The 17,260-nt window shown below is 45.8% G+C and overlaps 1 protein-coding gene across 1 annotated transcript in view; it reads left to right on the top strand.

The window, feature by feature from the left end:
• Positions 1-17,260, top strand: part of PPP3R1 (protein phosphatase 3 regulatory subunit B, alpha) — a 237,969-nt gene that overhangs the window by 193,857 nt on the left and 26,852 nt on the right. The window contains 1 exon segment of the mRNA XM_078649398.1: positions 3,015-3,199. Coding sequence (XP_078505524.1) covers positions 3,015-3,199 — 185 coding nt within the window.

Here is a 17,260-nt window from a genome sequence, read left to right on the forward strand (position 1 = left end):
AAATGGGAAGATAATTCTTGCTATTTCAGTATATTAATCTTATCCTCAGTCTTTTTCTGCAGAGGAGGCTTTTCATAATCATGAGGTTGCTAGATCTTTCCAGTTCTACTTGGAAAAAAGAAATAACTTGAGGAAATCTAGCACCTTGGTATTTAGTGCAGTTGGGTTATAAACTGACACTAAAGATTCTAAATCACCTGTAGCTAAATTGCTAAATTGATGTAATTCAAGCCTTCCAAAATGTACTCCGCGTATTGGAGCGTATTTCACCAGTGCCGAGCTATCATTAATGGCCTACAGAATCTGTCTTTATTTACAGGCATAGCTATCATCCATGCATACATTGACAATTGGAACGAGAACCAAGTGACCCTACACTTACTAAAGGAAAACAAAGTCACTAATTGAGAGATGTGTTTTCAGAGCACTGTCAAATAGAGCATTTTTGTCAGTGAAGGGAGTTGCAAGTGCAAGACTATTCCATAGTTTAGACTCCAAGTCACAGAAGGCTCCTCCTGAAATGAGCACGCTTATAGTACGTCACATTTGAAAGGCCTTACTGGGACATGTGGTGCCAGCAAATTAATTGAAAAGACAGGCCCGGTCTTGTGTAATGCACAATACATGTTTCTTAAGTACAAGCCTTTATTATAAAGGGAACCAGTGAAGCGATAAAGGAGCAGCCAAGAGTTGCTCAAATTTACCGAGCCTGCATGCCAGTTTGACAGCCCTATCTGGATGCTTTAAAGTCCAGTAATCTAATATTCAGGGAGTCCCAGATGTATTAACATTATGAAAATGCACTATATGCATTACAGCATGCTCAAAGCAAGAAGGTCACACCGGTTGATATTGAGCACCTTTTGTCTAAAACTATGCAAATTTGTTTTTGCTTTTAAAAACGAGTGGGTCTAGGCCATAGAGAGTTAGGTCAGAAAAGACGAAGAACAGGTTTAGTGGAGGAAACCTGCTTAGTTGGAGACGGAACATGGTTAAAGAGAAATTTAGTATTCCTGCTACTTCTTCTCAACACCTATCTACTCTTCCTCACGGGTATGTGCCTTGTCACTTTTGCTGTTGGTATACAATCCTGAAGCACTGAATTGTCAGTTGAAGGGAACTGGTTGTATGTGGGATCCTAGGGCCCAGTGCACTAAATCCGCATATGCACAATTCATAAGCCTTGGCAGTCTACCGCCGTCTCATTTTGTGGAGATGTTTTCTGTCCAAACCTGCGAAAGGAGGTTAGAAAGAAGCATGTCTTGGACTGGGAGCAAGAGAACAGATTTGGCTTGAAGCTGGTGCTTTGTTTTATTTAATCCACATAGAAAAAAACTTTCTTGTAATAGACCAGTTGATATTGCTGGAGTATCACTTATTCAGGCTCTTCGTGTTAACAACAAATGTAGTTTTTCAGATCCGCAGAACTTTAATAATCCTACGGTTCTTACGCTTGCTACCCCCGATGAGGTGTTGATGCGCTTTTCGGACAGTAGCGTGCTACTCCAGAACCCAAAAAGGATTAGTGGTGAATTTAGTATCGGGGAAATATGAAATTCATTTGAGCGGTGGATATGTTAGTCTGGTATTTTAATTAAAAAGGAATAGTGGAGGGATGGAAAAGGGAATGGTCTAGAGTTTTTTCTTTTTCTTTGTTGGTGTTCATAGCAGAGAAGGAGGGGGTTTAGGATGAGTAAATAGGCGGTGGAGGGGGGAGAGTCGGAGGGAAGGGTTTAGAAAGGCTTGTATGGAAAATCTGAATAGTAAAAGAGGTATGAGATGATGTAAGGAGGGATAGTGGAGGGAAGAGTTTAGAAAGGGTTATTTTGGGGATCATAGTAGTGGTATGGGGATTGCGATTAGTGAGAGAGTGGAGGTAGTGGATATATTGAGAGCTGTATAGGGTGAGAAATAGGGTAGTGCATTGGAAAGTAGTAGAATGAGATTTGACAACTATAGACAGTTGTGGTGGTTGTAGCATAGGTATGCTCCATAATTTTCCTCTTTATCTAGTGTTTATGATATTCAAAGGCTCAAATTCTACATTAAAATGACCTTCTATGTGAAAACGGCATCCAGAGCATGTGAACAAAAACGGTGTAATTTTGCGGCAGTCATAAGAAAAAGACTGAATCCATTTTGCAGCCTCATTCCGGTGTTCGAGATTCTCCCGAGAAGAAGACGTGGTCTGTAATGCTGAATTCTGGAGAAAAGTCCAGCATTATCAACACACAATCCTCATCACGGTCCAACATGGCAGAAGTCATCCAACACCAACAGAAACACCAACTCAGAATTCATAAAATGCCTGAAATACATTTAGAGCCTCAGAGGTTTGCAAGAAAGCTTGCATTTTTCCAAATGGCATTTAAAAAAATAAAAAATCTTGACTAGATACAAGAGAAGAGGAATTGGCTGATAATATGAAAGGTCATCCACTGCCATAGAAAGTTTTTAATTTGTTTTATTTTGAAGGTAAGGTCTCTCTGAAAGTGTTCTCTTCCTCTTTGCCACATCTTTCAAGAGTATGTAGGCAATGGCACACTGATTGGGAGATGTATTGTGGAGGTTGGTCCGTGGCAGAAGCAGATGGGTCCATACACATGGACATCAACAACAGTACGTTATAGAAGTAAACTGACGTCAGTTACAGTCCTTTACAAGTGGCCCAATCCACATGACCCTGGTATACACCACGAGTGTTGCTCATCACATGGCTCCCTTACCTGAAAAGGAAGGCATTTTAAACCATATGTAAGTTTGTAAATTGCGAATAGAGGTGAAGATTTTGCCTGTCATGCGTGATGTATTGATTAAATCCGTTACTGCAGGAAACTTAATGAACCTGAATTAATTTGTAATGTTTTAGTCTTTAACGTGGTTATCTAAACTCATTTAATATATAAGATGATCTGTCCATCTTTGGAAGTTGTTCTTTAAATTAAAACTGTTTACTTGGTAACGGTTTGTTATTTCTTGTAATCCATTACATTATTTTGCTACATTTTCTACAGTTGCTTTCCGTATTTATGATATGGACAAAGATGGCTACATCTCCAATGGCGAGCTCTTCCAAGTATTGAAAATGATGGTTGGGAACAATCTCAAAGATACACAGTTGCAGCAAATAGTAGACAAAACCATAATTAATGCAGATAAAGACGGGGATGGAAGAATATCCTTTGAAGAATTCTGTGCTGTAAGTCCTGGATATGGTCAATCTAATAATTTGTATACAGTAGCACTTGTAGTTGAAATTGGTTGCTATTGAAAGATTTTAACAATATTATGTCCCGTTTATGGTTTGATTAATATTTATTATGTTTAATAAAAAAGTGCATTAAACTTTGGATGAGACCAGACCAGTGTGGCTTTTCCAGGGGGTGCTATTTTACCAACAGAGCATTGTAACCGAGTTGAATTCTGGCTTACTATCTTATGGGTAATTTCTTTTTCATTTTGTTCTACCTCATCTTGGTTCAGCATACACCTGCCTACATCCACTGGCCGGCAGGGGAATAAAGCACAACATTTAAACTAGGAGGTAATCTCCTCCACCCCCCACGAGCTTCATTCACTTTCCGGAATGATCTTAAACTATTTATATCAATACTTTTGTGTAAGAGAACAGGGATATCCATACTGTGCCATGTGCTTGCCTGGATGATGAAAACTCCTTATGGGTGGTTTCTAGTAGTAAAACCATCTCCCCACTGCTGTAATTCTGTGCAGTAATTCATAAGACTCAGTTACTTGGAGCAGGTAAGTTCTCAAAATTCACCTGAGAGTAAATTAATAAATGATGCCTAAATCTTTCCATAGCAGTCACCTGAGTGTTCATTCTTCATAATAATTTTCTCCATTCCCAGAAGCGTTATAACCACGTCTTTTGATGAGGTAGCCTACCAGTGCTTCATAAGGAACTGATGATCTGTTTTTACTGCACAGGGTGCTAATGCCATCTGCCCGCCCATTAGCAAATGCAAGGGATTCAATTGTGTGTTTGGAAGGTCCATGATAAGCTACTCTGGGTATCAAAGATTGTATTTCTATCATGCAGGACAGCCTCCCAGTATCGTGTTGGTTTTCGGCTGTTCTTTAATCGGTGAAGCAGCTTACCTGTACCCCTGCCCCACCCACATCACCCCCTCGCACCTCTCCACGACCCACCCACAGCACCCCCTCCCACCTCACCCATAGCATCTCCTCCTTCGCACCACGATTTCCCAGAATCGCCTGTATTCTTTCTTGCTGGGGTAGGGTACTAATCAGGATATTTTCTCCGCTAATTCTCTACAATATGAGGGTGGTTTGGGCTCTTTGAAATTCTTCCAATTCCATTTTCGTAAAGACTCCCAATTTATGAGATTTTTGAAAATGTAAAGAAAAAAACAGATGCTTCTTCGAATTGCTTTATTTCCATTATCGGTTCTGGGAGGGAAGTTACTAAGTTGGGTGACTCCAAATGGTCCTCTGCATATAATTTCAGTTTTTGCATGTCTTGCCCGGTCAGATACCTCTCAAACATCTCCATTTAACTCGCTCTCTCTGCCAACAACTCAATTTACATACCATAAAGTAAGGGAGAGAAGTAGCAGTCCTGCTTTGTACCACTTTGTTTGGAGGATGGGTCTAAAGAATCTAAGCTGGTTGATGTCGTAAAGTACCCATTTACAAAACCTGACCCAACTCTTGAATCTCCGCCAGATAGGGCCAATTCACTTTCTTTTGCCAGGAGCAAGGTATTCTTTCTTGTCCTTTATAACGTTATTGATGATATTCAGGAGCCTTTTTGTATCATAGCTACAAGTCCTATCTGATTGGTTGACAAAGCTGGGCATGAGGCGATTCAACCTGTGGGCCAGGATCCTTGTGAACGACATAGTTCCATATATATGTAGGAGAGGTGGGTCTGTAAAAGGAGCATAGAATATGATCCTTTCCGAATTTGGAGATCAGTGTAATTTTTTTTTTTTTTTTGGAAAACCTTTATTGGAGAATATCGGCAAACAAATACGGGCCTACAACCCAGAGGCCGGCCTCGAAATCGATTAAGGCACAGTAGTGAGCAATCGGGCAACTCAGCAGCATATCAAAGCAAACAGGATTAATCCAAGTTACACTGTAATTAGGTGCGCTGCCGAGAGGTAGGAGAATTGAAGGTTTAATTTAAAAGTTTTTTAAAACGAAATCCAAAGTGATAGGAGCCAAGAAGGATCAAAGTCCAAACAATCCGCACCAGGACCGAGATGGGCGACAGTATTCAGAAAAATTCACGATCATTATCTATTAAACAAAAGGCTGGAGGAAAATAGCACAGGAGAAAGGACGAGCAAACATTATGGTATACCCCAGCCACGACCCACCACGCACCAATCCACCCCTTGACCCGAAGAAAGAAGAGAAGAAAAGAATAAAAAAGAGAAGAAGAAAAATAAGGCCCATAGTAACTGAAACTAACAAGGAAGGAACACCCCCCACCCTACACGCATGCAGAGGCTACGGCCTACCCCCCCCTAGCAGGTGTCTGTCGCCCCAAGAGTACCCGAAATTTAGGAGCAAGAGAAAGAAGGAAAAGAAATCACAAAAGACCGGAGGAGGGCCAGGAAAATGACCAAAACAATCAGCATTTTTACCCTCGGCCACCATTCCCCGTACCCCGAACCAGCACCCGAACAACATGTAGATCCCACCATTGTCCATTACAATCACAACAATGCAAACAACCGGATGCAGCAAAAAGGGAAAAACATCCTCAACCTTGTCCCTTTCGATCCAGCATGTCGACAGAGTACAGTTCCAAAGCAGCCATCTTGGACGGAGAAGACAAAAGAAAGTTCCACTGCAGAGCACAATGCCATCCACCAAAGTCCGTCCACCTCAGAGCCAAACGGCGAACGTCCAACCAAGAAGGGGCAATGCACAATCGAAATGTTTGAAGGGCAGCCGGCCAAAACCGCAGGAGCAACTCCAAGATGGGCCAGGGAGACCCGCGACGAAGCCCCGAAACAGCCGTGTGGCGAGGCGTCCAGACACAAACCGCTTGCGTCTGCCGAGGACCAAGATCTCCATACCTCTCCGTATCAATACTGGGTAGTACGGAAGCAACCACATCTCCCTTCTCCAGCACCGTCAAGTACATCTGAGCAGACTGGTAGTCGCATAAAAACACAGGGTGTGGCGAGGTGTACCGCACCTGGAGCTCAGCATGATCATCCAAGGGCACTGCAGGCACAGAGATATCCAGTCGGCATTCCAGATCCAGGGCCATGTCACGCACAGCTACATGTAGATCACCCAGGGCATACATAATATCAGCAATCCTGAGGGATGCCGCAGGATAAGAGGGCGCTGCCATCTCGCGCACCCTGGGCGCGGGGTCACACCATATCCCTCGAGACTGGTCGCCGTCGGCCATCACATCAGCAGCCCACCAGTAGCCGATCCGCAAATCACTGCCACTCCAGGGGGTATAGCAGCGGGACGGACCCCTTCGTCTGTCACCCGGCGACAATGCAGCGCAAACCGCTATGGTACCCCAAATGGCCGCCGGGGGTTGAGAGTCTCAGATGCAGAGCGCCCAGGTCAAAATGGCAGCCGTCTCAGTGCTGGAGAACAAGAAGACGCTCCGAGCCGTCCACAAGCCGAAAAGAGGGTAGAATATATCTCCTACGGCGGAGACACAAGTCGAGAATGAAGGCGTGCAGGACAGGGCGGCTCGCTGTAGCAAGGAAAACAATGCGGCAATAGCAAACCGTCAGCCTACCCCGTCCTGCTACAATGTCAGCCACTGTTGCAACTTGGGACGGCAGCCTCCGGAGAACAAAGACCCGGCCTCGGCAATGCAGCACTGAAACAAAGACCGGGACGCCTCGCCGCCTCTGACAGCTGGATCGCACCGGGGAGCACACCGCTGGACTCAGGATAGCTTCACGGTTCCGGGACGCCAACAAGCGGGCAGGATAACATGCAGGATCAGCAGCGTTTCGGGAGAAGAACGAGAGGGTCGGCGGAGCCGAGGGATCAGGCGGCCATCATGGTCGCGGGTTAGGCTCCTCCCCAAGATCAGTGTGATTGATCCTCTAGCATGGAATTTGTGAGTGCCCAGATATCTACAAATGAGTAAACAGATGATTGGCAGAACATCTTATGAAAAGCGTAAAGCTGTCTGGGTCTGGTGATTTGTTAATTTGACGTCTGGCCATGCTTGAGATCACGTCTTCTGTTTTAATGGGAAGACCTGGGGTGTCTCCGTGCATCTAAGTGACTTTTGTGTTTTGGGCCTATGGTAGGAATTTTCCAGATTTAGTTTTGGGAACCTCTTTTTGCTGTATCCTGCAACCGGGGTTCTATAATAATCATTGAATTCTTGTGATATGCGTGGGGCATCTTTTCTTGTTGTCCTGTGTTGAGTTTTCACTGCAGAAACCCTCTCTACAACCACATTAGCTCTGTTTGTATATGAGCATTTTGCCTGCTCTTTTTCCTCCCGCATAGAGCTTTTGTTTAGCTAGAGCAGAGCGAACTCCACCCTGTCCTTGTCTTTATCATTTTGAGTTGTGATTAGATGGTGCTTAATTTGTGCCACATTTTGGGTGTCCTGGTCCTTTTTATAACTGGTTTCTAATTCTCTTTGCATCTCTGTTCCCCCTCTGCTCTTTTCTCTCGCCTTTCTTTGTTTGATGTAATCACCTCCTTTTAGTTCTGTTATCTGTTTGGATCCTGTTTCTCTCAGTTTCCGGAGATACAATAATTGTGCTAGCACTGCATAATTTAAACTCTTGCTGACGTTTGTCTTGTAGTTGCCAGCGGTTGCTCATTTTAATTGCACCACGCAAAACCTAAACCTTCCAATGCTGTTACTGAAGGACCCTAGCAATCCTCTACTAAAGGGCATCTGAAAATGATTTGGTCACAGTCGAAGAGAACTGAATTCAACCTAAAAATATCTTTACCATGGATACTTCTAATTGCAGATTCCTCGCCTTTAGAATATCCCAGAAACAATACAGCATATAGAGTGTGTGCTTTAACCCCTTCCATGCTGATGACGAGCTCAGCTCGTCATCAGCGTTGCCTACCGTGTGCTGATGACGAGCTGAGCTCGTCATGTAACGCGGTAAATTTAAAAATGCCACATACAGCGGGAAAAACGGCCGCACGCATGCGGTTAAGTCCACTCCAAGTTGCGAGGCTGGTCCTATTTGAGGTTGTGCCTGAAGTCTTCAGGTAAATCAAAGTAAAAAACACGCCATAACTACAAGAAAGATGAGCACGATTCAACCCCTTGTTGCCAGTCCAAATCAGGCAAGAAGTCACAAGGCGCGCACTCCAAGGGCCTCTCACTTCCAATGTCTTCTGATACAATTCTGCAGCTGGTCCCAGTGCATGCTGGTCCCAGTGCATGCAGAGTTTTTTGGGCCATCATCAACCCATTAGCAGGTTGAGGTCCTTACAAGTCCATACTGTATGTTTTCAGGGCACTACTGGCTCCCTCTTGAACTGCCTTTGAGCTTCATGAAGCTGCATGCTGACTGCCCCATCCATTCCTGGGCCCTTACAGACACCGGTCCAGATCTCAACTCTGCTTCTTAGATCCACGGCAGACACTCATGTGCTGGCACTGCAGCCACTTTAAGCGGCATCTGTACCAGAACCGGTTCCAACATACGTCTCTAAGAAGAAAATAGCCTGTACTAGACCTATGTTACTTTATGAAATTACCATGGCTCAGCCAGTAGTGATTGAATCAGAATCTCAGGCTTGTCTACTACGCCAGTATTACCACAGCCTGGAGGACTTTTTCTGCTTCTGCTCTGTGCTGTAAAATGTTCCCCACAAGACTAATATTGGGAGGCTGAGAATTTACTCTCTCCTCACTATACGGATGACTGACTTTGCGTGTTCCTACAGAATCTAGTGGGTTAGACGCTTCCCAGAAACTGAACTGAACTGGACTCGCTACCTGGTCCACCAATAGAAGAAAGTGGCTCTTTCATAGTGGTAGTACGCAGTGCAGCACGAATGATAGGTTTCCAACTGTCTACTGTTGAGACAAAATATAATTTAGTAAGATTAATTCTCCAAACCTGGCCAGACTCTATAATGAGGTAGTCATGGAGGCCTACCTGGGTGCTTGATGAAAACCATCCCCGACTCCTCTTATTACTCGACCTGTGGCCAGGCGAGAAATACTGTCCCTGGGAGCATTAATTTCCTAACAAAACACCTTACACCAAACTGATGCCAACTCCTTTCAAAAGCATGGGAGAATCTTATGACCTGGAACGCACCAGCACTGGTATATACTACATCCTTTATGTATTTTACAAACCGTTACAAGTGCTCTGTCTCTTTACCTACTTGTGCCCCCCCCCCCCCTTCTCCTTTCATTTACTCATTTTGCTTTACGCCATCTCACACATCTTTGGGTTTCTTGAATATTCATATTTTGTGTACACTTATTTTTCATTAGTTTCCTGGATTTTGCTTTGCAACTTAGACCTTCAGATCACGATCAACCTTCCAGGATGTTACACACTTTAATTGTATATCTTAAACTGGACCCTTGTATTCTCTGATGGCTCTTATCTCTCTGTTCTTTGTTTTTTTTTTTTAAATTGCGCAATAAAATTCACATGAAATAAAAAAGAAAAAAACACCCTACACCAAAGGATTTGTGGTACTAGTGTCAACAAACAAAATGAAACCATGTAGTTTTCTTTCTGATTCCCAGACATAATCTAGTGACGCTTTTGGGTTCGCTTGTTCCTATGCTTCTAGCATGCAGTGTCTTCTGGGCAGGTACACTTGCACTCTCACTTACACACACACACACACACACACACACACACACACACACACACTTACACACACACCCTCTGTCCAGGAGGAGCTCAAGATAGTTCAAGTTCAGAAATTTATATAGCGCACTACTCACACAGAGGGTCTCAAGGCGCTTGAGGGATGGTGGGGAACTTTACTTCTCGAATATCCAAGTTTTTAGATGCTTTCTGAAGGAGAGATGGTTCTGTGTAAGGCGGATGTGGGAGGGGAGGGAATTCCAGGTTTTGGCCGCTAGGTAGGAGAAGGATCTTCCTCCCATGGTGGATCTATGGGTGCGCGGGATTGCGGCGAGGGCTTGGTTGGACGATCGTAATTGGCGGGTGGGGGTGTAGAAGGACAGTCGCGTGTTGAGGCATTCGGGTCCTAGGTCGTAGAGGGCTTTGTGCGCGTGGGTGAGGAGACGGAACGTTATTCTCTTGTTGACGGGGAGCCAGTGGAGGTCTTTCAGGTGAGCGGAAATGTGAGCTTGACGGGGGATCTCCAGTATGAGTCTGGCTGAGGCGTTTTGGATACGTTGGAGTTTTTTCTGTAATTTGGCTGTGGTTCCGGCGTAAAGGGTGTTTCCGGCGTAAAGGGTGTTTCCGTAATCCACTCGGCTTGTGACTAGTGCGTGGGTGACCGTCTTTCTTGTTTCGGTGGGGATCCAACGGAAGATTTTTTTGAGCATGCGTAGGATGTTGAAGCATGATGATGAGACGGCGTTGACTTGTCTGGTCATCGAAAGGGAGGAGTCCAGGATGAAGCCCAGGTTGCGTGCGTGATCCGTGGGTATGGGTGCGGTTCCCAGGGCTGGAGGCCACCATGAGTCGTCCCAGGCAGAGAGGGATGAACCTAAGATGAGTACTTCCGTTTTGTCCGAGTTTAATTTTAGACGGCTGTTCTTCATCCACTCGGCTACTTCTTTCATTCCTTCGTGTAGGTTGGTTTTGGCGGTGTTTGGGTCTTTGGTGAGGGAGAGGATCAGTTGGGTGTCGTCTGCGTAGGAGATAATGTTGAGGTTGTGTTGGCGCGCGATGGATGCGAGGGGACTCATGTATACGTTGAAGAGGGTGGGACTGAGTGATGATCCTTGAGGTACTCCGCAGATGACTTCGGTGGCTTCTGATCTAAAAGGGGGGAGGCGGACTCTCTGGGTTCTTCCGGCGAGGAATGAGATGATCCAGTCCAGTGCTTTTCCTTGTATTCCGACGTTGCTGAAGCGTTGTATTAGGGTGCTATGACCGACTGTGTCGAAGGCAGCGGAGAGGTCAAGTAGGATGAGGGCTGCTGTTTCTCCGTTGTCTAATAGAGTTCGAATGTCGTCTGTTGCTGCGATGAGGGCGGTTTCGGTGCTGTTTGGCTCGGAAGCCGGACTGTGAAGGGTCGAGGGATTTGTTGGATTCAAGGAAGGTGGAGAGCTGAATGTTGACGGCTTTCTCAATGACTTTGGCTGGGAATGGGAGGAGCGAGATGGGGCGGTAGTTCTTTAGTTCAGAGGGGTCTGCTGTGGGTTTCTTCAGAAGGGCGCTGAGTTCGGCTTGTTTCCAGCTTTCCGGGAAGGTGGCGGAGTTGAAGGAGCAATTGATGATGTCGCGGAGATGGGGTGCGATAATGGAGTCTGCTTTGTTGAAAATGTGGTGGGGACATGGGTAGGTTGGCGATCCTGAATGGATGGGGTTCATCAGACGGATGGTGTCTTCAGTGGTGATTGGGTTCCAGTCGCAAAGGTTGTTCGAGTGTGGTTTTGGTTCGGTGGTGGGTGGAGTGGGCTGGTCTTCGGACTGGTTTTTAAAGCGGTTATGTATGTTGGCGATTTTGTTGTGGAAGAAAGAGGATAGAGAGTCACAGAGGTCTTGGGAGGGAGTGATGTCGTTGGTGCCGGAGGTTTGGTTGGTAAATTCTTTGACGATGGTGAATAGTTCCTTGCTGTTTTGGGCGTTGTTATTAAGGCGATCCTTGAATGCTGATTTCTTGGTGGATCGGATCAGTTGGTGGTGTTTGCGGGTGGCGTTCTTGAAGGTGGCCATGTTGTCGGTGGTTGGCTTTTTTCTCCAGGCTTTCTCGAGGGTGCGACAGAGCTTCTTGGATTTCTTGAGCTCATCGTTGAACCAGGGGGCTTTTTTGCTGCCTTGCTTGGTTTGGTGGTTTTTCAGGGGTGCTAGTTCGTCGGCGGTGTTGGTGATCCATTTTGTGAGGTTGGTGGCTGCTTGGTTAGGGTCCGATGATTTAGCAGGAGGGTTCTGATGGAGCGATGTGAAGAGCTGGTCGGTGGTGATTTTGTTCCAATTTCTTCGGGGAATAGGATGTGGGGGTTGTGGGTTGTGGTCTTTTTGTAGTTGAAGTGAACGCAGCTGTGGTCCGTCCAATGGAGTGCTGTGGTGTGATCGAAGGAGGTGTGCTTGCTGGAGGTGAAGATTGGGTCGAGCGTGTGTCCGGCAACGTGGGTGGGGGTATCAACAAGTTGTTAGAGTCCGAGGTTGGCCAGGTTGTCTAGGAGGGTGGTGGTGTTGCTGTCGTTTTTCTTTTCCAGGTGGAAGTTGAGGTCTCCCAGTAGAATGTAGTCCTCGGAGGGGAGGGCGTGTGGGCTGATGAAGTCTGTGATGTCTTCGCTGAATTGTGTGCGGGGACCTGGTGGTCTGTAGATGAGGGTGCCTCCGAGTGTGGTCTTGGGGTCGGTGTGGATTTGGAAGTGAAGGTGTTCGGCGTTAGCGAGGTTATCGTCGGAACTGGTCGTGATGCGGATGGTGTTCTTATGGACGATGGCGATGCCTCCTCCTATTTGGTTGGTGCGATCCTTTCGGATGATCTTGTAGGCGTCCGGGATGGCTATGGCGATGTCGGGCGCTGATGAAGCGTTCATCCAGGTTTCTGTAAGGAAGGCGACGTCCAGTGACGTAGTGTCGAGTAGATCCCAGAGTTCAATGGAGTGTCTGTGGACCGAACGGGTGTTGAGTAGGATTCACTTTAGGTGGTTGGTGTCGGAGTTCTGTTTGGAGTTCGTGGATTTGGTGTGGGGTCTGATGCAGTCGAACTTGCAGGAGTGGCATGTGAAGGGACCATGGGTTTGTCCTGGGCCGGCTAGGTAGCAGTTTTGGAGTCTGCCGGTATTAAGTGCTGATAGGGTTGCGGCGTTGTACGTGTAGCGGGGGGAGTGGGGTTTGCGGGGGCCAGGGGGTCTGGCGCTGGGCGCGGTCCAGGCGCGGGCAGGCGTAGACTGGCTTACCTTAGGCGCACCTTCGGCGCGCATAGGGCGCGTCCGCTGCGCGTGGACGCTGCGCGCGAAGGCATCTGTCATATGTGGATAGTGGAGGGGCGAGGGAGGGTCAGCTGGGAGGCGGGAGGCGGGGTGGAGAGGCGGGCTGTGAGGCAACAAACAACAACAAAATGGCAGCAGATCTAGATCGAAGCAGGACGAGATTGGGGCACAGGCAGAAATATTGCCAGCAATGCAAGCCTTCACACAAAGCGCCACGGAGTCACAGAGGCACAAAGACACAGTGCGCGCGATGTGGGCTATGCGCTAACAGCGTTACAGAAAATACAATCAGGCAAATAAATGTTATTGATGCGATCAGATGTCGAAATCAGCAGAGAGCAGCAAAGCGCTACGATACCACAGTGCAGCAAAGCGCCACGAAACCAGAGAGCAGCAAAGCGCCACGACACCAGTAGTGGAGCAGGGAGCGTGAGGAGCGACCGCCTCAGAGCGAGTCAGGACGGTCACCGATCACGACAGTCAAGATGCAATTTGCCAAATGATTCCAGAGGCAGCCAAATATGTACTGCGAGATGGCCCTGGCACCTCCAATTGCGTTGCCTCGCTTTCTGCACTAGCGTAGTGCTTAGAAAGCACGCTTGAATGGGAGCCACTGATTTTTCTGTGGACATCGGGCATACCCTTTGGCGACAAGTTCTTATAGAAGATGACCAATTTGGCGCTAGAGCGATTTAAAGATAGTCGCTCCACAACATGATCCCTTATTGTCGCTGTTCCACCAGTTTTATCAACCATAGAGAATGTTCAGGTGCTACACAAGAGGTTATCTAAGTGTTCGGCAGCGCCAACTTCCCCAGCTGGTGCAGCAAGCGACCCAGACTTTTTTTTACAGCAGATGATATTGGTAGTGGGTGAAACTGTTCACTTCAGCAGGGGTAGCAATATTCTACTGTCCCCTGCATCAGCCACCCCGAATCCACTTGAATTTGCCCACCCTGACCCACAGCCAGCTGGTATTTCCTCCCAGATGAACTTGTATTACACCACACTGATGTGTTTTACAAATTAAGGGCTGTGCTTTCATTTAGTGCCTGTTTCATAATGTTCCCTACTCTTTAACCCCTGTCAGCCAGCCCCCCTCCCCCCTTCTCCCCAAGCCTCAGGACAGACTTGTGTAGACCTTGACAGTTTTAATACAAAGTCAACCTTATTCTTGCAAAGGGAGCTATTGGCCACTGTGAGAGGTGAAGTATGCTACTCTTGTTGCTTCCTTGTGCCAAAGAAGTACTGGGGCCTCTGGCCTATTCTGGACCTCCAGCCGTTTAACACCCACTTGGGAAAGGACAAGTTCCAAATGCTTACTCTGGCACATACTACTTGCGGTTCTGAATCCTGGAGACTAGATGGTTTTCTTGGACGTGCAGGACTCCTATTTTCAAACGCCAGTTTCAATATAGATGGATTTGAGGCTACTTGGTGTCATAGCATCGTGCACCCTGCTCTTGCCATGTGCCAGATTACACAACCTGGCCCTACAATGGAACCTCTGGTTTCAGTGAGCTTGTCATTAACACGAAAGCGGTCCCCGTTCTGTTTCCATGGTTTAGCCCTATCAGGATTTTCTGTTTTCATTCTGCGCCTGTTTTCAGACCCATATCTCTTTAATAGAAAGTTTAGCGTTTTCAAGACTTACATAGAAATGACGCTGTACTACCATCCCATCTTACACTCTAAGCTGGCATGCTTTTATTGTTTTTAGACATAGATGCATATAATCAATATGTGGATCGATATAACTCATTTATCACCATCGTTCTTTAGTCTTGTTGATGCATTAGTGTCTGCACGTTTTGTATTTGTTTTCATAATAGAAATCAGCAACCAGATACTATTAAACTCCTAAGTATCCAGTCAGAGAGGGACTTCACTTTAGGACAGACACACCAGAGGTAGCGCCAGTTTTCAGCACCAACCAGCCTCAGTCGGAGGCAACTTGGATACAGAAGTGGCTGTGATCAGGAATAGCTGACTTGCTACATCATAACAAAAACACATTTATTTATTTGTTTAAAGAGTTTTCTATAGAGAAAACAAACCACAGGGGGTATCGGAGCACTTTACGGATGGGTAGTTATGATGGTGCAAGAAATAACTAAATTAGCACAGAAACGGCCCAGCAAGGGCCAACATCAGTCAAACATTTCAATAAAAGCAAAAGTTGTAAAGCAAATCCTAGGGTGAAACAATGTCTAACCTGGGATTTTTTCAGAAGAAATACTTAGACTTTCTTGGGAAGGAAGCCTTAGATCATAACCCAAGCGAACAGTACAGATGCAAAACCGATAATAACAATCCTAGTAGAATCGCTAGAGACAAGAGTGAGATAGCGAGACCTCAGGTCGGCTAGCGACTAGCCCAGGAATTTATTCATCAGAATCTATTTGACTTCTCTTTTGAAGGAAGCTGTTTATGTGCTGTACAATTCATCCTGAGAAACTCAAATACGGGCGTTCTATTTAGTCAGCTAAAATTAGTATAGTGCCTAGAAACCGCTCAAGAGTGTTAGTATGCGAAGACCTGAAAACCATGTTAGAAAAGCTCTTACTGGTTTCACTGACCATGACTTGCTTCATTGCATTCATTTTGCATTCTGTGTGGTTACCATTCATATATTTTTCACTAGGTAAGGGTTTAAAAATAAGCATCTTTAAATATATGTTCCTTTTCTAAGTGCTATCTTGAGTGTTATTCATTTGGGAATGAGGGATTGCTGTTCCACTGTGTCCCTGAACTCCGCTTGTGGGGCTGATCATTACCAGAAACACTTCTTGCGCAGTATTATTCTGTGTGTTGGTTATTGGTTGCAGTGCAGTTGGATTTCTGATTCGTTTTGGTGCGTCAAGTCCTTGCGCCATGGGGTTAGAAATCCAACCCCGGTGGCTCTAGGGTGGGGATGCTGATCATATCATTTGGCGTCCAATGTGAGGCCCAAATTATCTGAGTATTTAAGGAGTGTTGATGGCACACTAAAAAAAGAAATGTACACGTTTATTGAGTTGCCCACTGTAATATTGGTTACCTTCGAGTTAAATAAGAACATCCTGTTATATGCAGGTATGTCAAGCATGGCTTTTAAAAGGGTTTTCCCCATTCTGTGGTTTCCTCATTTGGGTCTCACATTTGTTATCTGTTCACTGAAAATGGCTGCTCCTGTTGAAAAGACAGGATGGCAGCAGTTAACCCAACAGCTTACAAATAGAGATGTTCCATATACTGGGTGTGCAATAACATTTGTTGTAAATGCACATGCTGCATATGAGTTTTAATTTGTTTACTTATGCGTGGAGTTCAATGTGTTGCTATTGGGCATTTCAAACATAGACACGTGGAGGGGTACCTAAATAGTACCAAACATATCCTACATATCCTACCCTTGACTTCTGCAACCACCTGCACAGCATTCTGCAGGTTATGCCCCAGGAAAGTTACGTCAACTGCAACTTTCCTAATCCTCATATTGAGCTCGGATTATAGCGGTTGCGGTCTGTTGTCCATGGTATGATTCATTAACTTGTTGCGCAGCCATGTCTGATTCAAGTGCAGTTGGTTTGACTGTCAGTAATTTGCTGTATTTATCCATCTTTTCTTTGAAGCTAACAATCTGTTTGAGGCATGTGTACTGTAGATGCACATGCTTTACATACTTCTGCTATCTATTGTTGTGTCCGGATGTTTGCAAGTTGTTTTTCTTCTAAGAAGTCTTTGATAGTCATGAGGTAAGGTGACTTCTCCATTCGGTGATAGTGCGCATGGGCATTGACTCAATTGTTAGATTGTTTTCTTTCTGCCATCGTGATTGGACGTGTATGCTGCGCTTCGGTTTGAAACAGTACTTTGGGTTTTCCCTCGGTGCGCAATCCACTCTACCCTCAACGGTATTGTTCTCGTACGTGTTTCCTTCTTCCTGCGTATCCATTCGATCGGAAAATCTATCCCCTTCGGGCCTAGCTGCGTTGATCCATCACTGCCGATGGAACGGACTTCATTTCAGTTATGTCCTCGCTACCACTCTGAGTACCCTTGCACCGATCTACATCTGGTCGGCAACTTGTGCTTGTCACCGAAGCACAAGGAAGAAGACTACGAGGCATGTCACTCGTTCAGGTCGAAAAAGACTCTTCGAGATAGTCTGGATGGATGACGAGAAATGCATCGCCA

Source organism: Lissotriton helveticus, chromosome 6 (genome assembly GCF_964261635.1).
Source record: "Lissotriton helveticus chromosome 6, aLisHel1.1, whole genome shotgun sequence".
In the NCBI taxonomy this organism is placed as follows: Eukaryota; Metazoa; Chordata; class Amphibia; order Caudata; family Salamandridae; genus Lissotriton; species Lissotriton helveticus.